The following is a 27,206-nucleotide window of genomic DNA, read 5'->3' as shown; positions in this document are numbered from 1 at the left end:
AAAAATCTTTCTCACCCAGAGGCTGGTGGGAATCTGGAACTCACTGCCTGTAAGGGTGCTAATGGCACAAATCTTCATAACATTTAAGAAGCATTTACATGTGCACTTGTGATGCCAAGGCATACGAGGCTAGAAAATGGGATTAGAATAATTAGGTAGTTTTTGGCAAGCACAGATCAAATGGACTAAAGGGCCTTTTTTGTGTCCTATAGGTCGCTATGACTGTCTGGGGTGTAGATAGACAAGCTGCTGTAAAGGATCTTGGCCCATTTTAATTTGTTGAAAGTTGTATCTACAAAGCTAGAGTTTTTGTAGTACTGTCTAAGGGTTATTCATGTTCAGCTACATTTGAGCTTTAGGCAAACCTCTAGGTTCTGTTTGTTTTTTTTTGAGGTGTTGATAATTCAGGAAAGTAGTATTAACAGCTGCAGCTTCCCAGGTGTACCACCTTCCTAGGAGCGGAAACATACATTACAATAAAAGCTTTATGATCCCATCAAGCTCCTGTAATACATTAATGATGAATGAATGCAAAAAGCAGCCTAAAGGTATACATTGCACTAAACTGCCAATACACTTGTGTCTTATGAAGAATAGATGTGCGTTATACAAATAATTGCTGAAAGAATTCACCAACTCGTTTCAGCATGTAGAAGTGAGGACATTTCAAACTATCAACACTGAAATTTGCAACCTATTCTCCACGCATTTAGGTTACATGAATTGAACTTGAACACAAAGCCTTGGGGAAACATTTTTGTCATTTTTATCTACAAACTTGGAGGAAAAGGTATCCTCCTACACATCAGATCATGTGTCCATCGGAGCAGAATTAGACCATCAGCCTATTGAGTCTGTTCAATGCAGTCATGGCTGATAAAATGTCCGAGGAGAAAGTGAGGTCTGCAGATGCTGGAGATCAAAGTTGAAACTTTATTGCTGGAACAGCACAGCAGGTCAGGCAGCATCCAGGGAACAGGAGATTCGACGTTTCGGGCACAGGCCCTTCTTCAGGAATGATAAAATGTCCCTCAACTCCACTCTCCTGCTTTCTCCTTGTAACCCTTGAACCCTTTACTAATCAAGAACCTATTTGTGTCTTAAATACACTCAATAACTTGACCTCTATAACCCTCTGCAACAGTAAGTTCCACAGATTCACCACCCTCTGGCTGAAGAAATTCCTCCTCATATCTGTCCTAAAAAAAATCCCTTCACTCTGGAGGCAGTGCCCTCAGGTCCTAGTCTCTTCCCCTAGTGGAAACATCTTCTTCACACCTCAGGATTCTGTTCTGTCCATTGTACCTTGAATGCTGAGTTCTGTGGAGAAAGGGAGGACTGCAGATACTGGAGATCAGAGCTTAAAAATGTGTTGCTGGAAAAGCGCAGCAGGTCAGGCAGCATCCAAAGAGAAGGAGAATCGATGTTTCAGGCAAAGGGGCTCCTGAAGAAGGGCTTATGCCCGAAACGTCGATTCTCCTTCTCCTTGGATGCTGCCTGACCTGCTGCGCTTTTCCAGCAACACATTGCTGAGTTCTGTGGTCCAGTAGGAAGGAAGGAAGGGCAGAGGCGTATTACCTTAATTCTTTGCCTTTTTTAGACTGACCTTTCCTGATTTTCTTTTGCAGTTCCTTCAGAAGTGTGGGCCTATTTCTGCAACAGGTGTAGGACAACTATGGAAGTAAGATGGGAAGTAGTATCCCTGGCTTATTTCAGATTCATCTGTGACAAAAAGCCCATCTATTCTAAAAGTGTCCCATACTCAACACTCTCTCAGATCAGACGGTCTATAGAGACCAGCCATACAAACTAAATGGAGCTTCTCCCTATTCCTCTCCTTGAAATCTGTAGCATCTCATCAAGTAGATGAGATGAATTCTACAAATTCAGATTTCAGAAGGAACAATATTATTTCTTCTGAGTTTTACAAACAAAGCAAATGGCTTTACAGTCAGAACAGTGAAGAAACAAATGAACAGAATGTATACAGGGAAGGAATGTTCACAAAAGGAAGGGCTGGCCAAAACCTTCCCTCACTAACTTGTCATATTATGATTTTTCAGTAAGGTTACAAATCAGATAATCCACCCTGAGCAAAATGTACTGGAGATATACACAAAGCTGTGATTACATTAATGAATAGGTTGTCTTTGAAAACGTTTGGAATAATCAGGCTTCAACTGAATATTATCCTTTCAGCAAAAAACAAATAAACAGCATTTGTTACTTAATTGTCGTCAGGAAGTATATAATTAGTCTGGTGACTTGGTTAAGCAGACGTCAAAGGTTTGCATTCAAATACCACAGCAAGCCAGCAATGCAAATCTATTCAGTCTGAATAACAGGGGATAAATTCAAAATAATACAAACTGCACAATAACAGAACAGCTCTCAGTTTACATTAATGACAAAATAATATTGATAGACAAGACTGTAAAGGGGTTTCTATTTCAGATAACAGGACAGTTTCCACTTGTTAGACAATTGGTGACACGGGAGTATTGATTCAGCAGTAACAAAGTGAAATAGAGTGGGAAGAATTATTTTCCTCAGAAGCTTGAGACCCTGAGATGCTTTTCCATAATCCTCGATTGGCACTACTCCTGTTGCCATTCCTGAAGGTTGTAGGGTTCACTGTGTAAGTCCAGAATTGAGTGTGAAAATCTAGTCTGACAGCTCAGTGCAGTACTGACTGAGTGCTGAACCATCAAATGCCATCATTCAGATGATCCTAAACTGAGTCCTGGGTCACCTTCAGTTATACATTGAACAGGAGAAGCTTTGAATTCTTAAAGTAGAGATCACTACAAGTAGATTGTGCATAGTAGTGATATCACTGAACTAGAAATTCAAATCCCAACATAGCAATAAATTTTAAATTCAGTCAATAAATCTAGGCCATGACAACTATTACTGAATGATAATAATATGAAAAAAATGTAGTTGTTCGTTGTCCCTACAAAAGAGCTGCTCTTTAAAAATAATTCAGCAAGCCAGGCAGCATCAGGAGGTTGAGAAGTAGATGTTTTGGGTGTAACCCTTCTTCAGGACTAGGAATGGATGTAAGGGGAGCTGCAGATAAAGTTGGGGGGGGGGGGAATGCGGTGAGGTAGGGATAGGTGAACACACACTATGTGCTGGTCAACAGGAGGAATGAATCTGGTTGGAAGCTGGAAGGATGGGTCGATCAGAGGAATGGAAGGGAGGGGGAGGGGCTGGGAAGGGAATCGGGGGAATGGGAAGGGAGGTTATTTGAAATTGGAGAACTCAATGTTGAGTCGTCCAGGCTATATGCTGCTCAGGCGGAAGATGAGGTGTTGTTCCTCTAATTTGCGGTCTGATTCACTATAGCGATGGAGGAGGCTAAGAATGATCATGTTGGGAAGGGATTGAGAAGGGGAATTAAAACGGGTGGTGTCTAGGTTGTCAGGTTGGCCCCTGTGGGTCTGCCTGAGATGCTCAGCAAAATGTGCCCTGAGTTTATGTTTAGTCTCCCCAATGTAGAGAAGACCACATCAGGAGCACCAGATACAGTAAACTAGTTTGGAGGAGAGGCAGGCGAACCTCTGTCTCACCTGGAAGGACTGTTTGGAGCCCTGGATGGAGGTGAGATGGGTGGTGTGCTGGCAGGTTTTGCATTGTTTACGGTTGCAGAAGGTACCTCGGGGTTTGGGATGGGGGTTAATGGGGAGAGAGGTGTGAATCAAGGATTGGTGAAGGGAACAGTCCTTGTGGAAAGCAAAGAGGGATGGGAGGGGAAGATGTTCTTGGTGGTGGGGTCTAATCGGAGTTCGCAGAAGTGTTTTAGGATGACACGTTGGATGCGGAGACTGATGAGGTGGTATGTGAGGACAAGGGGACCCTGTCTTTATTGCATTTGTGGGGGTCTTGAGGAGGTTTAGAGCAGTGGAGCGGGGAATCCACTGGTTCTCCTTTATCAATGCTACCAGTTACATCCTGAAGAAACCTAATCACTTTTGTCATATATAGTTTCCTTTGCATAAATCTATGCTGACTCTGCACAATTTTACAATTCATTTGTAAATGACCAATTCTCATCTCTGTCATTACACAGTTGAACACTTCTTTTCTCCCTCAGTCACCAAGTTAACAGGTTTGTTGTTCTCCATTCTCCTTCTTTCTCAAAAAGAAAAGTGTTGTGACATCTGTTATTTTTCTTTCAGCAGGAATTTGTCCAGAATCTGTAGAATCTGGCTAGCACTGTGGTTAGCACTGCTGCCTCACAGCACCAGGGACCTGGGTTTGATTCTAGCCTCAGGCGACTGTCTGTGTGGAGTTTGCACATTCTCTCAGTGTCTGTGTGGGTTTCCTCCCGGTGCTCCGGTTTCCTCCCACAGTCCAAAGGTCAGGTGAATTGGCCATGATAAATTGCCCATAGCATTCAGGGATGTGTAGGTTATACACTGCATTAATCAAGGGTAAATGTAGATTAATTGGGTAGGGGAATGGGTCTAGGTGGGTTACTCTTCGGAGGGTTAGTGTGGACTTGTTGGGACAAAGGGCCTGTTTTTACACTGTAGTGATTCCATGATTGATTCTAATTCTTTTGAAAGATGATCACCAATGTATCCACAATCTCCCTAGCCACTTCCTTCAATATTCTGGGATGGTGCTGATCTGGGTCCGCAGATATATCAACCTTCAATCCAGTTAACTAGTAGCATACTAGCTCTTAGCTGATACTGAGTTCTTTTAGTTCCTCAGTTCTTCAAGTCCCTTAGTGGCCTTGTATTTCTGGAAATTATGTATTTTTTTCCATGAAGGCACATGCAAAATAACTATTCTCTGCCATTTCCCTTACAAATTCTTGTACCTTTAGTTTGTGGCTCCTCAACCCTGGTCCTCTGACTGTGGCCAGTCCTGTAGTCTCCCAGGTGACGCTGGGGAGAAAAAGCTACTGACCTCCTTCTGGCTGGTGACACTTAGGAGGGTGGAATTCCTGCCCTGAAATCCCACAGAAAATCCGCTGGTGGAAACTTTGGTGTTTCTGGATGTAAGTTTGCTTGCTGAGTTGGAAGGTTTATTTTCAGACATTTTGTCACCATACTAGATAACATCTTCAGTGAGCCTCTGGACGAAGCACTGCTGGTGTTTCCTGCTTTTTATTTATATGTTTTGGTTTCTTTGGGTTGGTAATGTCATTTCCTGTGGTGACATCATTTTCTATGGTGATGGTACTTCCTGTTCTTTTTCTCAGGGGTGCTAAATGGGATCCATGTCAATGTATTTGTTGATACAATTCTGGTTGGAATGTCACGCTTCTAGGAATTCTTGTGCGTGTCTCTGTTTGGCTTGTCCTTGGATGGATGTGTTGTCCCAGTCAAAGTCCTTCCTTATCTGTATGTAAGGATACTAGTGAGTGAGGGTCATGTCGTTTTGTGGCAAATTGATGTTCATGTGTCCTGGTGGCTAGTTTTCTGCCACCAGCCAAAAGATTAGCAATGCAAAACAGCCACAGAATGCTAAGAGAAATGGATACTGATGCCCACAACAGATTCCGTAAATACAAGCGGGAAATTTTGCACCAAAAATCTTTACTCACTCATGCAACGGACCATAAATGGACACACACAGTACAACAAGCCATAAATATTAGATAGCAACAAACACAGAAAATGAAAAAAACTAGACCTGCAGAAAAAACTATACAAATTTACACAAAATATTCAAAGTTTGGGAGAAGATTTGTAGCACGGGTGCTCGTTGTTGTGGTTCTGTTCGCCGAGCTGGGAATTTGTGTTGCAGACTTTTCATCCCCTGTCTAGGTGACATCCTCAGTGTTTGGGAGCCACCTGTGAAGCGCTTCTGTGATCTTTCCTCTGGCATTTATAGTGGTTTGTCTCTGCCGCTTCCGGTTGTCAGTTCCAGCTGTCCACTGCAGTGGTCGGTATATTGGGTCCAGGTCGATGTGCTTATTGATTGAAACTGTGGATGAGTGCCATGCCTCTAGGAATTCCCTGGCTGTTCTCTGTTTGGCTTGTCCTATAATAGTAGTGTTGTCCCAGTCGAATTCATGTTGCTTATCATCTGCATGTGTGGCTACTAAGGATAGCTGGTCGTGTCTTTTCGTGGCTAGTTGGTGTTCATTCCTTTGACCATCCACTCCAACCTCTTCCTTTCTATTCTTGGCCAATTTCCTAACATCTACATAGGGTCATAGAGATGTACTAGGCATAGGTTTAGGGTGAGAGAGGAAAGATATAAAAGAGATCTAAGGGGCAACTTTTTCACGTAGAAGGTAGTATGTGCATGGAATGAGCTGCCAGATGAAGTGGTGGAGGCTAGTACAATTGCAACATTTAAGAGGCATTTGAATGGATATAGGAATAGGAAAGATTTAGAAGAATATGGGCCAAGTGCTGGCAGGTGGGACTAGATTGGGTTGGGATATCTGGTCGGCATGGATGGGTTGAACCCAAAGGTCTGTTTTGAGAAAGACCTGGGACATTGTAATAATAAAAGATTTTTTAGAAAGGCAGATGCCATTTTTTTAACAAGGCAAATGGTTGAACATATCTAAAGGATATCTAAAAAACACGGAAGTGGTATTAAAATAGCTAAGGAACAGTAGTACAGCTGAGGAACTACACACTAATGCATTTAGTTGAGTCAAGTGAGTTCAGATGCAGCATGGAGTGGAGGTTGTCACGTGTAATTAGGCATAATGGTTCAGATGTGATTGTGCCTCTCTCTCTAAATAAATCTAGGGAGGGAAGCCTTGCAGGAGATCGACATGAATAAAGGCCATTTAGGCATCATCCTGATCAGCTGTACTACAACCAGTGGCAGGCAGGGCTCTCACCATTTGGTGAGGCTGCTAAGAAAGCCTTGTTTGTGACCACTCTGGTCAATCGAGGGACACGTGTCAGGAATTTTCAGGGGAAGGGATTTGTGGTTGCTGATTAGAAGCCAATCCCCTGCTTCTGCTTTCACCTCCTTCCCACAGCTTCACTGGGAACTCTCTCCAAAAGACTTCCAACTCAAACACTCACTGCATCGGGGATTGATTGCACGTCCCACTGTAGGGGGCTCTGTCGTCCCTATTCCCATTACTCTTGTTCGCCCTGCCAATATTGCACAGCTGTTAGCCTGTGATTGTGCGTGCTTTGTTGTTGGGGTGTGGCCCACTGGGTATTTAGTCAAATGGGAGGCTCAACATTATCCAGTTAAATGCCTGACTGGATTTAAACAACACTTGGTGTTCTTTGGAAAGAGAGATGCAGCTCTCCAACCAGTAAGTGTGACCCCCTATCATCCACATTAATTCCTGGACAATTTGACTGTCATTTCACAGGACTGGGTATTCATAATTTCTGTTCCCGAAGCTTTCAGGAAATGGGAGATGTAACATGTTAAAATATTAAATTTCTTAAGTCTCTGAGGTCGCCAAACCTTGTTATGCCCTTTCAAAAATACAGTTAAACAATTCTGCCTGATGATAGAAATACTTCTGCATTTTTCTATGGAACACTTTAATATAAAACAGTCCAATGTTTTCAGCTTACAGCCCTGATTACTTTTTCACTGTGTGCCCTGTACAGTTTGCTAAAGGAAAGTGTGCTCCTTTGTTGCTTGAACTGGAGCCATGCATCAGGCAAAGCCTTTCAGCCGTCTATTCAGTTCTGAAGAATCACTTCCAGCGCCGGGGTATACTCTTGAGATAAATATCAACCATATGGTACAGCTTAAAACAACTGGACCAGTTTCTTTCATGACACTTCAATCAATGAAAACTTTTTATAAGTATTTCAAAGAATGTTTTCTCATGCTTCAAACAGGCTAGAAAAATAAAGCTTAAAGAGTTAATGATCTAACATGTATGTGAATATCTAACCCTTTGCAGGCAGCCAGGCTTGATGGAAGTGCAGATTGCTTGGTCAGCCTGAATTTATATCATGCCTTTCATGATCTCAGGACCTTTTACAGCTCCTGTTACTCACAGTTAAGTGTAGTCACTATTATAATCCAGGAAATATGGCAGTTAGTTTTTAGGTGGGAGAGTGGCTCAGTGGTTAGGACTGCTGCCTCACAGCGCCAGGGACCCAGGTTCGAGTCCAGCCTTGGGCAACTGTCAGTGTGGAGTTTGCACATCCTTCCCGTGTCTGAGTAGGCTTCCTCTGGGTGCTCCAGTTTCGTCCCACAATCATAATGATGTGCAGGTTAGGTGAATTGACCATGCTAAATTGCCCATAGTGTTCAGGGATGTGTAGATTAGATGCATTAGTCAGGAAACTGTAGAGTGATAGCGAGGGGAATGGGTTAGGTGGGTTACTCTTCAGAGGGTTGGTGTGGACTTGCTGGGATTATTTCCACACTGAAATATGACAGTGAAGTTTTAGTTAGCTCCAGCTTGAGATGGTAATGGAAGAATCAGTGACTGGTGGATGGAGTTTGTGCTGGGGCTGATGAGAATGGTTACAGTTAAGGGTTTGGTGGAGATATAGTGACCTCAGTTATTGGTATAACATACTGACAATTTCCCTATAACATCTGAAGAGTAGCATGATTTTAACCAGGAATTGTAAGCAATAAGTTAGGGGGACATGAGAAGTAAATTTACAGGATTAGGTGGGAGCTATCAGGAGATGAAGCACATATAGAATTGGAAGACAATTATGTGCTTAAGAAACTACTTCATAATCCAGAGAAGGATGACAAATGAAGCAGAGCAAAGTCAGCATCCATGGGAAGTAAATGGATAGCAGCAAAGCAGAGGTCAGAGATCATTCAGCAACAATGATTACAGATTAGATTAGATTAGATTAGATTACAGTGTGGAAACAGGCCCTTCGGCCCAACAAGTCCACACCGACCCGCCGAAGCGCAACCCACCCATACCCTTACATTTACCCCTTACCTAACACTATGGGCAATTTAGCATGGCCAATTCACCTAACCTGCACATCTTTGGACTGTGGGAGGAAACCGGAGCACCCGGAGGAAACCCACGCAGACACGGGGAGAACGTGCAGACTCCACACAGTTAGTCGCCTGTGGTGGGAATTGAACCCGGGCGCTGTGAGGCAGCAGTGCTAACCACTGTGCCACCGTGCCGCCCATGATGGTGGCAGAATGAGAACTGGCAGTATTTACGATAGGCAGAAGCATCTCAATCCTTGACATTGTCTGAGGAGTTTGCCTTCTTTGTATCTCCTTGGAAGACAAGTATGTTTGGGTGAGAATGGCCTCTTCCTCTAATTATCTTTCTTCTTCAAAGTTTAAAAAAAAAATGGGCAGCTATGCACTGAGATGCCCATCTTCAAAATTGTTGTTCTGACAGAACAGCTACAGTTGAAAAATAAGAGTTTGCAATTCAATTCTAAAAGAATGCAGCATTGTGAAATGAACAGCATGTTGCAACAAAACAACTTTTCACTTTTAATATGGCATTCCCTTTCAATACTGTGATTGTCAAAATAGATGAATGTGCCTTTAAATGCAGCAACCATTTGAAACCAACTTATTGTTCCACATCCAGAACAGCCTGAGTTCACAAATAAATTTTAGGTCCTTCAAAAGACAATTATGTGAAAAGTGCAATTGCAGTGGCCAATGGAAATGCAGCCTGGCTATAAACGGCAGTCTGGAAGTTGGATAAACAACAATCCTAATTCCCATCCAACTTTGTGACACCAACTCACTCAATCTGCCAACAATATCCTTTACTCCAATCCACATTATTAGTCTTCAAGACATCAGCAATGATGGCTTTCACACTCCTCTTTGCTCTTAATATTAAATGAAAAGTTCTTTGCTCAGGACAGTGAAGATTTATTCAGCAATCTGCACTAATAAGAGCTGAGCCTGGCAAGGAAGGAGATTATATGGAGAACTGGGTTACAATGCCACTCTGATCTTTGTTTCAAGGTGTAGTCCATCTGTTCAACTGGAGGTACAAATTCTATTCACATTGCCTCACCCTTCCACCATATTATTTTTTTTTACCCTACAGCCAGTATCTGGGGGGGCCTTTCTCAAATGTTGTTAATGATGGGGATGTTCTATCCTGTCACTGATGGTAGACAACCAAATTTTGAGCCTTTGGGACAATCCAGACAACATATGCCCAATGTCCACTGATGGTCACCTGTCCTGGCTGCCACATATTCCAACAAAGATAGCAGTCAAGATCATGGCTGTATGCAATCTATCTGATCGAAATTCTGCAACCATGTGTGGTAATAAAATGGAATGCACAGTCATCTGCTTCTGCCATTGTTGGATCCATTTTTAAAAAGTGGAATCAGTAAATTGGGATAATCAGAATGCTAACAGATACAGAAGAAAGCAGAAGTATTAGGCTGATAAAACCTGCTCATATGAAGACAAAAACTGATGCTGAGGGACGGATTGGATGGTCTATTTTTGTACTCAGATATGCTTTGTTTCTCTGGCTGGAATCTTTCCAAGGATTATGGCATTGTGTTGCAGGTCCCAGGCTTGCACTGAACGACAGTAGAAGCCAAAGGATGGTGGAATGCCAGGCACTGTTTACCAGTGGCAGCCAATTATGAGGTGCTGCCTGGACTGCTATTCACTTGAAGATAGAGGCCAACGTTTCAAAGCTGCCAGCCCAAGTGGAGATAGTCCCAGGCAGGTCCTGGCAAACAGAGTGCATCTGTTATTGCAGTGTTGAAACCATGGATTCAATCATTGGTATCATCTCCTCAGGGACCATGGGTAGACCATTAAAGGATGCCTCCTCTGGGAGCCCACATGTTGGAGGCCAACATGGAGAGTGGCCCATCTTGGCATCAGTAAAACGTAGGTGGGGTGACATGTGACCTAACACTGACCAATGAATTGCCCACTTCCCTCCAGTTTGCAGACAGCTGTGTTCTACCTTTTTAAGATGATCAGATTTCCCTCCTGATTGCTTCTACCCAATTTTATGAGGTCTCTCTCCTCGCAGCCAATCTCCAGAAGGCTCATAAAATTCAGCCGTCTGAATCTGCATTTTATTAGTGGAACAAGATATTCCTTGCTCCAAACATCTTCAGCAGTATGGATGAATTTTGATATGAGATATATCTCTTTAAAATGTTAATCCTAATGTTCTCCTGTTGTGTTGCAATCTGTTTTTGAGGGTAGAAAAATGTTAAACTTTCAAAAATTCAAGCAATGGTTGGTTACCAGAACTGTTACTGACAACTTTCCAAAGAATAGTATCATGGCACTAATCAGGAAACTGTCTGCTTTCAAACTCCAGTCAAAACAATGTCATAATTCTGCAGGTCTGCAGTTGTTATGAACTACTCACAGTTTTGGTTTCGCAAATACTGGTGGTGGCTCCTTTGTGGGTGAAATTAACCCTGAAGCCCAGGTGTTCTGTCCATTTCTCAAACTGTGTTCCCGTTCAATTGAAGGCTCGCTTGCGGTGTCATCTTCAGGCAAATTGAAATGCACTCTCAGCCCAGCTTTGGGCTTGTGATCCTGATGGTTTACAAGGACACCCTCCAGTTTGGGTTTCAAATGGACAGAAGGATGCAAGTGTGTTTTGTCTGGTTGGACTGGCACATTGGCTGCAACTGTCACAGAGCTTGAAACATTCGTACTAACAGCATTATTATCTTCAATTCCTGTGAAAAAGGTTTGCAAATAGAAGTGAGGAATTGCAGACAGTTTACCATATGAGAAATATGACTTTCTACAATTGGGAGCCAATTCTAAGAAATTGCATTCCTAGTTGTGAGACTCATCGTCCAAGATAACACTGCAGAAAACTATGGGCAGACTTCCAATCTCAAGGAATACCCCGGTAATACAGGTAGGGTTACCATCATGATTGGGACTTTCTGCAATTTGCCTTAGGTCTAGAATCAAACAGTTTAAATAAGCATTACATTAAAGAAAGCATTTACAAGTATCAGTGTTTTCATGTGCTCCACTCTCTGTTAATTCAAAGGAGTGGGAATGCTCCCCTGCCCCTTGAGCAATCCTTCAGTCTCCCATCTGGCAATCATGGCCTCTTGTCAATGATGTGATCAACAAAATTGTCATCCATCCTTTCCTAAAACTCTCAACTCTAATCTCTAATAACTTGCCAGGGATTGTACCCAGCTATCTCTCCCAGCTGGTATCCAGCCCTCACCTATTTGACCCATTGTCGGAAGGAAAATGCAATTAAGAAATTATGATAAGCTCTTCTCATTATTTTCTCTCTGACAGACCTCCGAAGCAAGGAGGATATTTGCCATGAGGACTGGGGTAACAGTTTGTGCATGGAGTCTTTTAACACAGGTAAGCTGTTGTATTGCAGCTACTTGACATATCTGGTTGACCAGGAAATTCTCCCATTCTTGCCACCATCTCGGTTACACTCTACACTTATGTGAGGAACAAGAGGATGGTCAGACTGAGGGCAGAGCTGATCAGGAAAAGTGGAGGGAACTTGTGCCTGAAGTCAGAGAAGGAGAAGGAGGTCCTCAATGAATACTTTGCTTCAATACTCACTACTGAGAGGGACCTTGTTGTTTGTGAGGACAACATGAAGCAGACTGTTATGCTCGAACAGGTTGATGTTAAAGGAGGAGGATATGCTGAAAAGTTTGAAAAACATAAGGATAAATCCTTTGGGCCAGATGGGAAAAACCCTCTGTCACTTCAGGAAGCGAGGGAAGAGATTGCTGCGCCTTTGGTGTGGATCTTTGCATCCTCACTGTCCACTGGAGTAGTGCCAAATGATTGGAGGGTGGAAAATGTTATTCCCTGTTCAAGAAACGGAATAGGGATAATTACAGACCAGTCAGTCTTACGTCTGTGGTGGGCAAAGTATTGGAGACAATTCTGACTGACAGGATTTATGATTACTTGGAAAACTATAATTTTATTAGAGACAGTCAGCATGGCTTTGTGAGGGGCAGGTCATGTCTCACAAACCTTACTGAATTTTTTGAGGATGTGACAAACACATTGATGAGAAATAGAGCAGTGGATGTGGTGTACATGGATTTTAGCAAGGAATTTGATAAGGTTCCACATGGTTGGCTCATTCAGAAAGTAAGGAGGCATGGGAAACAGGGACATCTAGCTGGTAGATGGAAAGTATTCAGCCTGGAGCTTGGTGACCAGTGTTGTTCCACAGGGATCAGTTCTGGGACCTCTGCTCTTTGTAATTTTTATAAACGACTTGGATGAGGAAGCGAAAGAGTGGGTTAATAAGTTTGCTGATGACATGAAGGTTGGTGCAGTTGTGGATAGAGTAGAGGGCTGTTGCAGGTTAAAACGGGACATTGACAGGATGCAGAACTGGGTTGATAAGTGGCAGATGGAATTCAACCTGGATAAGTGTGAAATGATTCACTTTGGAAGGTCACATTTCCTTGCAGAATACAGGGTTAAAGACAGGATTCTTGCCAGTGTGGAGGAACAGAGGTATCTTGGGGTCCATGTCCATAGATCTCTCAAAGTTGCCACCCAGATTGATAGGGTTGTTAAGAAGGCATATTGTGTGTTGGCTTTTATTAGCAGGGGGATTGAGTTTACGAGCTGTAAGGTATTGCTGCAGCTCTGTAGAGCCCTGGTTAGACCACACTCGGAATATTGCTTTCAGTTCTGATCGCCTCGTTATGGAAAGATGTGGAAGCTTTAGAGAGGGTGCAGAGCAGATTTACCAGGATGCTGCCTGGACTGGAGAGTATGTCTTATGAGGAAAGGTTGAAGGAGCTACAGCTTTTCTCATTTGAGCAAAGAAGGATGAGAGGTGATTTGATAGAGGTGTACAAGATGATTAGAGGCAGAGATACAATGGATAGCCAGAGACTTCTTCCCATTGCAGAAATGTCTATCACAAGGGGGCATAATTTTAAGGTAATTGGTGGAATGTTTAGGGAGATGTCAGAGGTAGATTCTTCACACAGAGGGTGATGGATCCATGGAATTAATTGCTGGCAGTGCTAGTAGAGTCAGATGCATTAGGGACATTTAAGTGACTCATGTATAGTCACATGGATGATAGTAAAATGAAGGGTATGTAGGTTAATCTGATCTTGGAGTAGGATAAAAGGTCAGCAAAACATCGAGGGCCAAAGGGCCTGTACTGTGCTACACTGTTTTATGTTCTATGCAAAAGATTTAACAGGTTGACAATTAACCATTTTGGCCACATTGCAAATGTGGCTTTGGCTTTATCTTTACATTCTGAAAGGGCACTTGAACCTGTAGCATTTGGTTCAGAGGAACAGTTTACTATCCACTGCACCACAAACCCAGACCTGTCATCATTTTCAGCAGTATAGAGTCATAGAGATGTACAGCACGGAAACAGACCCTTCAGTCCAACTCGTCCATGCTGACCAGATATCCCAACCCAATCTAGTCCCATCTGCCAGCACCCGGCCCATATCCCTCTAAACCCTTCCTATTCATATACCCATCCAGATGCCTTTTAAATGTTGCAATTGTACTAGCCTCCACCACTTCCTCTGGCAGCTCATTCCATACACCACTTTTCGTCATTTACATAAATGATTTGGATGTGAGCATAAGAGGTACAGTTAGTAAGTTTGCAGATGACACCAAAATTGGAGGTGTAGTGGACAGCAAAGAAGGTTACCTCAGATTACAACAGGATCTTGATCAGATGGGCCAATGGGCTGAGATGTGGCAGATGCAGTTTAATTCAGATAAATACGAGGTGCTGCATTTTGGGAAAACAAATCTTAGCAGGACTTATACTTATGGAAAGGTCCTAGGGTGTGATGCTGAACAAACAGACCTTGGAGTGCAGGTTCATAGCTCCTTGAAAGTGGAGTCGCAGGTAGATAGGATAGTGAAGAAGGCGTTCAGTATGCTTTCCTTTATTGGTCAGAGTATTGAGTACAGGAGTTGGGAGGTCATGTTGCGGCTGTACAGGAGATTGGTTAGGCCACTGTTGGAATATTGTGTGCAATTCTGGTCTCCTTCCTATCGGAAAGATGTTGTGAAACTTGAAAGGGTTCAGAAAAGATTTACAAGGATGTTCTCAGGGTTGGAGGATTTGAGCTATAGGGAGAGGCTGAACAGGCTGGGGCTGTTTTCCCTGGAGCGTTGGAGGCTGAGGGGTGACTTTATTGAGGTTTACAAGTCATCTTGTCCCTAACTTCAATATATCAGGATGGTTCAGTTAGCCAAAATCATATACTCAAAGTAACAATGAAACCCCAAGAAATTATTAATAATGGAGTCAAACTGACACTGATCAGAAAATCATCTGAAACTCCTGTGAAGGTACCTTCATACCAAAATTAAAATAGGAAAATCAAAATTGTTTGCAACAGTTATTTAATCTCATAGAACAACATTCATTTTATCAGTTTTCTGATTCACTTATTTTTGTTCTATTTTGTCAGATCGTTATTTAATCCTACAAAATTGCTGCTAATCCCATACAACTGTTGCTTTATCCTGCAAAACTGTAATCCTGTGAGACTAATGTTTTATCCAGTGATACTGCTGCTAATCCTGTGCAAATGGTGTTATCCTGAAAAAATGCTGTAAATCCAGTGAGGTCAGGCAGCATCCAGGGAACAGGAGAATCGGCGTTTCGGGCATAAACCCTTCTTCAGGAATCCTGAAGAAGGGCTTATGCCCGAAACGTCGATTCTCCTGTTCCCTGGATGCTGCCTGACCTGCTGCGCTTTTCCAGCAACACATTTCCAGCTCTGATCTCCAGCATCTGCAGACCTCACTTTCTCCTGTAAATCCAGTGAGTCTATTATATAATCCCAAGAGACAGTTAAGTAATCCCAAGAAACTGCTACATAATCCCAAGAGACTGTTGTTTTTTCTTATCAGACTGCTGCCTAATTCTATGGAGCTGCTTTTGGGTCCTATGACACTGCTGCTTAATAATGGAATCACAATAGCAAAGAAGATGACTAATTGGTCCATCAAGTCCTGTCAAGCAGCAATCTAAACCCCTGGGTCTGCTGCTTAAATCCTGTAAAACAGACATTTAATCCAGTTATTGGTGCTGAATCCATGATCCTGCTTCTTAATCCTTGAAATTGTTGCATTATCCCAAGAGATGGCATAATCCTGAAGTATTACAGTTTAATCGCTTAAATCTGCTCACTTGACACTACTGCCTCATTACAGGAAAGTGGTGTTTAATCCGGGGAATTTGCTATATGCTGCCTGGTCCTGTGGATCTGCTATACATTTGGAATAATAATCTGCTCAGTGTAAAAAAAAAATCAACCTCAGAACATACCATTGCAATGTTAAAGGAATAATGATAACTTACCGTGGACTGTGAGTTGAGCAGAACTCGACATTGTGCCATACTTGTTGCTGGCTGTACAAGTGAACATCCCAGAGTCTTCAGAGAAAGCTTCAGCAATTACCAGGGTGCAGATCTCTTCTGAAATGATTCAAGTAGATTACTGATACTTATAGACAATCCTCAAGTATCGTTCATATTGTAACATGTCACAGTGATTTTCTGATTTATTTTTCTAGTAACAAGTGTAAAATTAACTGTGCTTGCTTTTATACCATGGGTGGCACAGTGGCTCAGTGATTAGCATTACTGCCTCACATCGCCAGGGACCCTGGTTCAATTCCAGCCTCAGGCGACTGTCTATGTGGAGTTTGCACACTTTCCCTGTGTCTACGTGGGTTTGCTCCGGTTTCCCCCCACAGTCCAAAGATGTGCAGGTTCAGTGAATTGACCATGCTAAATTGCCCAGAGAGTTCAGGGATGTTTAGGTTTAGGTGCATTAGGCGGGGGGATATATAGGGTAGGGGAATGGGTCTGGGTGGATTACTCTTCAAGGGGTCGGTGTGGACTTGTTGGGCCAAATAGTCTGTTTCCACATTGTAGGGATTCTATGATCTATGAAATAAAAACACAGGCTATATCAGTACATATCATTTCAGTTCAAGTCCCATCAAACTTTTAAATAACTAACCTTGAGTCTCCTAATACATAAATGGGAGTATTCTCTAAATGGTGAAAAAAAGAGTGACTAAAGACCTGAAAAATCTCTGAAATTTACAAAAATAGACCAAGTAGTTTAATGGAATGTTGACATTTATCTCAGGAGGGTTGAAATACAGTGCTCTTGGCAGATCACATCTTGAATACTGTGTTTAAGTTTTGATTTGGAAATGCTGGTGTTGGAGTGGGTGTACAAAGTTAAAAATCACACAACAGCAGGTTATAGTCCAACAGGTTTATTTGGAAGCACTATTTTTCAGACACAACCACCCAATGTAGGAGCAGTGTTCCAAAAGCTAGTGCTTTCAAATAAACCTGTTGGACTATGACCTGGTGGTGTGCGATTTTTAACTGTGTTTAAGTTTGGGCACTAAATCTCAGGAAAGATACGCTGAATGATTTACTCCAAGATTCACGACAATGCTAAAATGGTTGAAAGCTAAATTATGAGGTCACTTGTGGTTTTCGTTTTCTTCAGTACAAAAGATTGACCAGTGATCTGCTCTAAATATTTCAAACATTGAAATGGAAAATAAATGCAGAAAAATAATATTTATTTTGGTGGGAAGATTAATAACAAAGAAGTTAACATGCCTGTTTATTGAGGTAACCCAGATTTTGAATCCCAGTGTTGCATCTACTTGTTTCTTCAATAAATGGCTGCAGGACTAATTAATGATTTGAGGTAATACTGATCGTAATATAGTTGAATTCTTCATATAATTTGAGGGAGTGAAGAATGGATCGAACACTCGAGTTTTAAGCATAAGAAGTAGGAATGAGGAGGACATGAAGATACAGCTAGCAGTTGTGATTAAGAGAAAGGTCAGTAAACATGCAGTTTACATCATTTATGGCAATATTTCAGAGTGCTCAGAAAAGATACATTCTCGTGAGAAAGGTAAAGATGCACCATCGGTGGCTAATTAAAGAAGTTAAAGATATCAAACTGCAAGAAAAAGTATGATTCTGCAAAGAAGAGTGTTGGATCAGAAGGTTGGACAGAAACTAAAGAACAACTAAGAATGACGGAAAAGTTAATCAGGAAGGGGAAATTACAGTACAAAAGAAAAACAGCTAGAAACACATGAAGTGAAAGGTGATAAAGTGAGAGTTAATCCTGTGGACAGTGACTCTATGGATTAATAATGAAAAATAGAGAAATGGTAGATGAACAGACATTTTAATTTACACAAATAACATTGCAGAAATATTTGTGAATTATTATGTGAAAAGAAGAAAGAACTTAAAATAATTACAAGCTCCTTTTGTACAGTGAGCTAACCATGGAGTCTGAAGTAAAAGCTCCAAACATTGACTACTGCCCTAAGAGTCACTGGCTGTCCAAAGAGAGATGAGGGTGAAACCTCCTGTATGCTGGCATGCATTGACACAGTGAGAACAGCCACTTGGCAACAGGGGTTGACAGCAAAAACACCAATTTACAACTTCACTCAGCTGCTTCATGTGCGGTGCTTGTGTCAGGACAATAGGGACATTTTGACCTGGAGAAATTTCATCAGGCATCCAAATATTTCCTTTGTAACATGTAACATTTGGATCTCTTTCAACGCCAACTACAAGTTATCTGCAAAGAATATGCAGTTTCATATGACTCATAGCATATTTGTATATTTTAATCTGAAATAACAGGGTAAATTCTATGAGGCATAGTTTGCCGTATAGAGCCTCGGTTGATAGGAGCTTAGGTGTAGAGAACAATACTTTGATTAGTTGGTCATTAATTACAATAAACAAGTATATGTAGGACTTGTTTCTTCTTAAGCAGTTCCCATCATCGAGGATAACTCGCTTTCACTCCAGGTCAATGGTTTCTGAAAGGACCAAGTGTGTTCAATGTCTGACCTCCGTGTCAAAGTGCCAGTAATTTGACACACTAACCTCACCACCCAAGGTGCCCATCTGCAGCTTCTTTTCCACAAATGGGAACTTTCCCCCACTGAACCTATTATACATCAGCTGAGGAAATAAAACCTCAGAGAAACTGGTTCTGATGAAAGGTGACAGATGGGCCTCTTGCTGAGATATTTGTATCATCGATAGTCACAGGTGAGGTGCCGGAAGACTGGAGGTTGGCAAACGTGGTGCCACTGTTTAAGAAGAGCAGTAAAGACAAGCCAGGGAACTATAGACCGGTGAGCCTGACCTCAGTGGTGGGCAAGTTGTTGGAGGGAATCCTGAGGGACAGGATGTACATGTATTTGGAAAGACAAGGACTGATTAGGGATAGTCAACATGGCTTTGTGCTTGGAAATCATGTCTCACAAACTTGACTGAGTTTTTTAAAGAAGTAACAAAGAAGATTGATGAGAGCAGAGCAGTAGATATGATCTATATGGACTTCAGTAAGGCGTTCGACAAGGTTCCCCATGGGAGACTGATTAGCAAGGTTAGATTTCATGGAATACAGGGAGAACTAGGCATTGGATACAGAACTGGCTCAAAGGTAGAAGACAGAGGGTGGTGGTGGAGGGTTGTTTTTCAGACTGGAGGCCTGTGACCAGTGGAATGCCACAAGGATCGGTGCTGGGTCCTCTACTTTTTGTTATTTACACAAATGATTTGGATGCGAGCATAAGAGGTACAGTTAGTAAGTTTGCAGTAGACACCAAAATGGGAGGTGTAGTGGACAGCGAAGAGGGTTACCTCAGATTACAACAGGATCTGGACCAGATGGGCTAATGGGCTGAGAAGTCGCAGATGGAGTTTAATTCAGATAAATACGAGGTGCTGCATTTTTGAGAAAGCAAATCTTAGCAGGACTTATACAATTAATGGTAAGGTCCTAGGGAGTGTTGCTGAACAAAGAGACCTTGGAGTGCAGGTTCATAGCTCCTTGAAAGTGGAGTCACAGGTAGATAGGATAGTGAAGAAGGCGTTGGGTATGCTTTCCTTTAGTGGTCAGAGTATTGAGTACAGGGGTTGGGAGGTCATGTTGCGGCTGTACAGGACATTGGTTAGGCCACTGTTGGAATATTCTGTTCAATTCTGGGCTCCTTCCTATCGGAAAGATGTTGTGAAACTTGAAAGAGTTCTGAAAAGATTTACAAGGATATTGCCTGGGTTGGAGGCTGTGTGTGAAAGGGAGAGGCTTAATCAGCTGGGGCTATTTTCCTTGGAGCGTTAGAGACTAAGGAGTGACTTTATAGAGGTTTACAAAATCATGAGGGGCATGGATAGGATAAATAATCGAGAATCAGAGGGCATAGGTTTAGAGTGAGAGGGGAAAGATTTGAAAGGAACTTAACAGGTAGCTTTTTCCGACAGAGGGTGTTGCATGTGTGGAATGATCTGCCAGAAGAAGTGTGGAGGCTGGTATAATTATAACATTTAAAGGCATCTGGATGGGGATATGAGTAGAAAGGGTTTGGAGGGCTATGGGTCAAATGGGATTAGATTTATCTTGGATATCTGGTCAGCATGGACAAGATGGACCGAAGGATCTGCTTCAGTGCTGTGCATCTCTATGACTCTAAATGCTGCCAGACCTGAGTATTTCAAGCATTTTCCTGTTTTGTTTCAGAGAAACATCATTTGGTCAAGCCATTGCAGTATCAGATGCAGTCACTTTTTCGGGCAGAAAACTGTAATTGTAATACAAGAAATTTGATTCTGAACCAACATCTGACTTTTGTTCAAGATTGACTAATTGAGATATTTCATCAATTCTCTACAGTTCTTTCAGAAATCAAGTGTAACATTGACATCAGTGAATTGGATGTTCCTAAAAAAGCCAAACTTTCAGTAAGATAAATGTGGTTAAAATGTTGAAATATTAAATAAAGAATATCAAAAATTTATATTAATTAATTAAAATTGACTACCCATGCTAACACTCAAAATAAGCATTAACACTTTCAATTCATTAGACATATTTCTTTCCTTAAAAAATATATTAACGAAAGTTAGTCAGTAGAATTGCTTGTTGTTAAATGCTGATTGTGGGAAAATCAGAAAGGAGTGAACTCCCTTGAAAATGTCAGGTTAGGTTTGTACTGCAAGTTCTAGTTATGAAACATTAAAGCTGCAGATAGTTCATTGTGGAAAACAGCTCAGAAGACCCAAATTATAGTCTGAGATAGAGCCTGAGACCAGGTCTTTCCACATGTTTTTGTGCCATCTGAGATTCAAACTCTACTCTTCCATGAAGATTTCAAGAAGCTTCAAAAATTGCAAATAAGACTGGAATCCTGAAGTTCTTGTCTCCATTTCGAACAGATCCTATTTCTGCTGGGAACAGGAGGAGAAATGGAGCAGGGTATGATTCCCGCAAGGAGGAAATCCAAACTCAGCAAAGCTATATGAATCAATACTAAGTTAAAACAGGCTTCCTTTTCATTGGAGCAAAAGCCTTATCCTGCTCTGTGCACTTGCACTTTCTTTTAGAGAAGACCTAAGTGCTTATGAAAGATATACAAATGTCAAGCTGTCAAATTATTTGAATAGCCTTCCATTTAAAAATTGAAAATAAAATCATGCCTGCCTGTGTCTGAGAGTTGGAAGAGTATGAGCTAACTGTTTCAGTAGCTCTAAGCCTGATTATTATAGAAATACTGCTATTCCTACCTATCATTATCACAGTGGGGAGCTGCAAGTTCACAGACTGACATTTCAAAGAGGTTATTCATAGATTAATTGATGTTTGAAATGGTGTTATGAATACAACTATTTGTCTTTATAATGGAATAACTACTTAAGGGTTTTTTAAAAATCATTGAATGCATTTTGAGATCTTTTTTGAACAGTGAAGTCTGTGACAGATATTTAGAACTTCATTTTGTTGAATCTCAATATCGTTCCTGCGGTTTGTCCATGGTGGATTTTGCACGAGCTGCCATGGAGGATGGGTGATATTCAGGAGAATGAGGGATAAGGTACAGAAGTTTATTCACCTGGATGACTGTAACAATAACAAAATTAAGATGCCCATTTCCATCGAGGACAAAGTCAAGAGTTTACTGCCTCTACTTGGCTTCTGCATTTGTTCACAGCTGACATGCCTCAATAAAAGAATGAAAAACTCTTTCCTTTTCATCGGTAAGGCAGCAGCCGTTATTATTGCAGCATTTTTTTCAGTATTACCAAGACTTTGAACCAACCTCTTTAAGTACTGTTTCATTCTTGTTTTCACTAATGAAAGCTGTAGGGAGAGGCTGAATAGGCTGGGGCTGTTTTCCTTGGAGCATTAGAGGCTGAGGGGTGACCAATATGGAGGTTTATAAAATCATGGGGGGCATGGATAGGGTAAATGTTTGTTTGTTTCCCTGGGTGGGGGAGTCCAGAATTAAAGATCATGGGTTTAGTGTGACAATGGAAAAATTCAAAAGGGGCCTCAGAGACATTTTTATGCAGAGGGTGGCACGTGTTTGGCATGAGCTGCTGGAGGAAGCGCTGGAGACTGGTACAATTACAACATTTAACAGGCATCTGGATGGGTATATGAATAGGAAGAGGTTAGAGGGATATGGGCCAAGTGCTGGCAAATGGGACGAGATTAGTTTAGGATATCTAGTTGGCATGGATGAGTTGGACTGAAGAGTCTGTTTCCGTGCTGTACATCTCAATGACTCTAAGTCCTTATCCCACAGACTGTGTAATGTGTCATGGCTAAGATCTTGTTTGATTTTATAAAACAAAATACTTTGCTTGAAATTGTATCCATAAGTATTTCTAACCATGGAAACAAAATACATCCTACAATGATCACAGAGTGCAACTATTCAAAACCTTTGAGCCAATTGGAAACTTAAGTCCATGTCAGCAACTCACAATCTCACAAATAAATAAATGTTTTGTTTTTAAAAATGAGGTTCTTTCTGGCAGTACTGCAAACAACTGACCTGGCAATAGATTCTCTGTCCTAACATTGACTACTGGTCTCCTGCTTTTCCTTCTTAGTTGCTGCCATCACTAGTTGATTCGTGAGCATCTTGGTTATCCTTACCTCTAACCCCCTCTGCTGTGCAAGATACACCACTACATCATTTCAACAGGAGGATTCTTGGCATCTTTGCTGTGAGTACTAAAGAGCACTTCCAGGCCAGTGTAGGATACCAGTGAAGCACATCATCATGCATTTCAACCAGAGCCTAAAGGCTATCAGTACAGCTGTAATGATGGGCTCCTTTGTGTAGATACATGGAGAGGCTGCTTGTGAAGATAATCGGTAAGAATGTGCCCAGGTTAGGTTTGGGGGTGGGGAACTACCTTGATAATCAGCACATAGAGACATCTTTCTAACAACTGCAGCATTTACCAGCTGCCTATGTAGTAGGCACGGCACATTCATTCAACCAAATGGCCATGTCAGAAGCTGTGGATGCACCCAGCCAAGCGGGTGGTCCACTGTCTGTCACGGGTCTCAGTACATCAGGCACTGGCTCACACTCCAGTCATGATCAGTCATCCTTTTGGGACACTCACCATCAGGGAATCTGTCCAACTGCTGTCTGGAGGGTGTGGCTGATGGTCAATTGATTACAGCCAGCAGCAGTGCACAGAATCACATATTGTCAGTCTGGAACTGCGAAACCAGGGTTGGTGTCTGGTCAGAGGTCTAAGGCAAATACAGTCTGTCGTTCATTAAGGAGGATGGAGGGGGCCAGTGGGTGGACATCACTGTCAAAAGGGACAGATAGTCAAGGCTGGAGGATGGTAGGGGGAGGGAAAGAGGCATGTGCAGAGGTGGCATCAAGGACAGTGATGGGAAAACATGATATTTGGGGGTATTCCAAACAACATTACTACCATGCCTCTACAGGGGGAGCATCGAGCAGCGGGGTGGACATCATTAAGGTGTAATGTCAGAGCTCAGACAGCAGGGAAGACAGTGAGAAGTGAAGTTCAATATGGTGGGTCTCCACATTGGGGGATGGGTAGAAATGGCCTGCTTGGATAGAGAGAGGTAATTGTGGAGATGGAAGCTCTGGGTGGGCACCTGATGACCAGGCAGGGCCTAGTACTGACAGTGTATCCTGTGAGCTGCCTTCCCTGCCATCACATGCCAATCTCCAAATGCAAAATGCTTGGTTTGGTCTGGGTGCAGAGGTGTGGGTTCCTTCAGTATAGTCCAGACAGAGTATGCTGTAATAACCTGGTGTGAGACAAGGCTATGTGATAGGTTCTGAGGAACAAGGGGAAGGGGAGCAACCAATGAGATAGGTGCCGAGAAACTAGGGGAATGGGAGCAGGCACTTTATAGGCACTGAGAAACTAGGGGAAACAAATGCAGGCAATACCCTATGTGTTGAGGAACTGGGGGAAATGAGAGGTGCTGAGGAACTAGGTAATGGGAACAGTTATCTAAGAAGAAAATTGAGAGCATTGAGCTGGAGGAAGGTCTCTTTATCACTGACACAGCTTGGCTACATCAGGCACCACAGGTTGCCAGGATCTGATTGACACCCAGTTCCAGTAGATGAGAAGACCATCATAGACTCTCAGGTCAAGATTCCAGCATGAAGGAAATACACGTCCTCACCTATCTGCCTGTTGCAGATGTATTGCATTATGGGTCTGAACTGCAGTTTCTTTTTGCTGGCTGTCAATAAAATCTCACATTTGGACTTATCTGAATGCTTGCTCGGATGTGATGTTCTCCTACAGCACAATAGACAATAGACTATAGACAATAGGTGCAGGAGTAGGCCATTCTGCCCTTCGAGCCTGCCCACCATTCAATATGATCATGGCTGATCATCCTTAATCAGTATCCTGTTCCTGCCTTATCTCCATAACCCTTGATTCCACTATCCTTGAGAGCTCTATCCAACTCTTTCTTAAATGAATCCAGAGACTGGGCCTCCACTGCCCTCTGGGGCAGAGCATTCCACACAGCCACCACTCTCTGGCTGAAGACGTTTCTCCTCATCTCTGTCCTAAATGGTCTACCCCGTATTTTTAAGCAGTGTCCTCTGGTTCGGGACTCACCCATCAGCAGAAACATGTTTCCTGCCTCCAGAGTGTCCAATCCTTTAATAATCTTTTACGTCTCAATCATATCCCATCTCAATCTTCTAAACTCAATGGTATACAAGCCCAGACGCTTCAGTCTTTCAGTGTAAGGTAATCCCGCCATTCCAGGAATTGACCTCGTGAACCTACGCTGCACTCCCTCAATAGCCAGAATGTCTTTCCTCAAATTTGGAGATCAGAACTGCACACAGTACTCCAGGTGTGGTCTCACCAGGGCCCTGTACAGCTGCAGAAGAACCTCTTTGCTTCTATACTCAATCCCTCTTGTTATGAAGGCCAGCATGCTATTAGCCTTCTTCACTACCTGCTGTACCTGCATGCTTACCTTCATTGACTGGTGTACAAGAACACCCAGATCTCTTTGTACTGCCCCCTTACCTAAATTGATTCCATTTAGGTAGTAATCTGCCTTCCTGTTCTTGCCACCAAAGTGGATAACTATACATTTATCCACATTAAACTGCATCTGCCATGAATCTGACCACTCACCCTGTAATCTCCTAACATCCTCATCAAATTTCAATGACAAGATGTGGGTTTCCAGTGGGCATTGGGGAAAGAGAAATAGGGACTACTACTATGTCATACTATGATTAAACTGAGAGGGTTTTCAGATGGGATGCATCTAAGGACAGGTAAAGTGTGTGACCTGATGATTAAACAGTGACTAGGGTGAGAGAAGGTGAAAGGGAGTGTCAGTCATGCTGGCTTTGTGCCATGGACATTGTAACTTTGTGGCTGCTGTAACATTACACTGTCGCTGAGGGACAATACCAGGTTGCCAATACTCACCTCTGTGTGCACAGTGACCTCAATAACCTTTTAATAAAATACCGAACTAAAGGTGGCTTGTGGTAATTTTCATAGTAGTTGCTAATGTATACAAAGGGAGTTCAAATTGGAATATTACAAAATTTACTGACCACACATCCTCACCAATTCTCATACAAATGACTTCACAAGTGAAGCTTCCTTGTCCAACCTCCTGGTCAACAAATTCACTTCTGATCAAGGGGATTCTTGCTCCATTACTAAATTGCTAAATTTGGATTTAGGCTGCAGCTACAATAGAATGGCAGTATTACGGAGCATTGTACACCTTTAATAACCTCACAATGTTAATGTGCTCTTGAATACTGTTGCAGCTTGACTGATAGCACATTATCTGCCTGCATGTTTAGAAAGGCTGAGGCTTGCTATGAGACTCAATTAAAAAAAAGGCAGAGTGAACACTTGCATTTCCCCTTAAAAAAGTCTGTAAAACCTCTCCTTATGGTTGGCATTGCAGAAGGGGATGAGAAAGACTCAACCACTTACCTGAATCACTCATTGACCGTGGCTCTAAATAAGCATCAGGAGAAACAGGAAAGGAGAATGGAAGAAAAAGTAAAGTTCATGAGGATATTTTAATTTGGAGAACATTTACAAAAAGTTGCATTTGATAACAGTCCAACTCTAACTGAAACTGAACCGATAGCACATTGGCAACAGTTTCAAGGCAAGAATTTTGAGACATAACTTCAAATCTTAACTTGACAACTTAAATGCAATTGTTAAGAATGAAATACAAAGCTATGAATAATGGTGAACATGAAATTAACAGACTGTTGTTTAAAAAGAACTCATTTAGTTCACTAAAGTTCTCTAGTGAAGGAAATATCTAGTTCTTTCTTTGGCGGATCTCCGAGAGATTCTGGACCTGTAGCAATGTGGTCGATTGTTAACTGCCTCTAAAGTGACAGTGCAAGCTATCCAGTTCAGTCAAACCATTCCTAGGTACCTAGGTACCTTAGATGGTGCTGCAATAGCTGACTTATAAACTTTTCCCTGTACTCATTTGAGAACGTGACAATAAAAAAATGGCTTAGTAAATTTGCGGATGACACCAAAGTCGGTGGAATTGTGGATAGTGACGAAGGATGTTGCAGGTTACAGAGAGACATAGATAAGCTGCAGAGCTGGGCTGAGAGGTGGCAAATAGAGTTTAATGCGGAAAAGTGTGAGGTGATTCACTTTGGAAGAAGCAACAGGAATAAAGATTACTGGGTTAATGGTAAGATTCTTGGTAGTGTAGATGAGCAGAAAGATCTCGGTGTCCATGTACATAGATAAATGCCTGAAAATTGCCAGGTTGACAGGGTTATTAAGAAGGCATATGGTGTGTTTGCATTTATTGGTAAAGGAATTGAGTTTCGAAGCCATGAGGCCATGCTGCAGCTGTACAAAACTCTGGTGTGGCCACACTTGGAGTATTGTGTACAGCTCTGGG

At 42.1% G+C, this 27,206-nt stretch overlaps 1 protein-coding gene across 8 annotated transcripts in view; it reads right to left on the bottom strand.

The window, feature by feature from the left end:
• Positions 1–27,206, bottom strand: part of mypn (myopalladin) — a 309,016-nt gene that overhangs the window by 107,799 nt on the left and 174,011 nt on the right. For 6 of the 8 annotated variants that reach the window (XM_043712278.1, XM_043712277.1, XM_043712280.1 and 3 more), the window contains 3 exons: positions 26,255–26,278; positions 16,247–16,363; positions 11,282–11,600 (listed from right to left, as the gene is read on the bottom strand). In XM_043712278.1, the coding sequence (XP_043568213.1) occupies positions 11,282–11,600; positions 16,247–16,363; positions 26,255–26,278 (460 nt within the window). The remainder of the gene's footprint in view (positions 1–11,281; positions 11,601–16,246; positions 16,364–26,254; positions 26,279–27,206) is intronic. The other 2 variants (XM_043712279.1, XM_043712285.1) reach the window with 2 other exon arrangements.

This window comes from Chiloscyllium plagiosum, chromosome 22, assembly GCF_004010195.1.
Source record: "Chiloscyllium plagiosum isolate BGI_BamShark_2017 chromosome 22, ASM401019v2, whole genome shotgun sequence".
In the NCBI taxonomy this organism is placed as follows: Eukaryota; Metazoa; Chordata; class Chondrichthyes; order Orectolobiformes; family Hemiscylliidae; genus Chiloscyllium; species Chiloscyllium plagiosum.
Note: the sequence above shows the minus strand (reverse complement) of the source record. Positions and strands in the feature narration are given on the sequence as shown.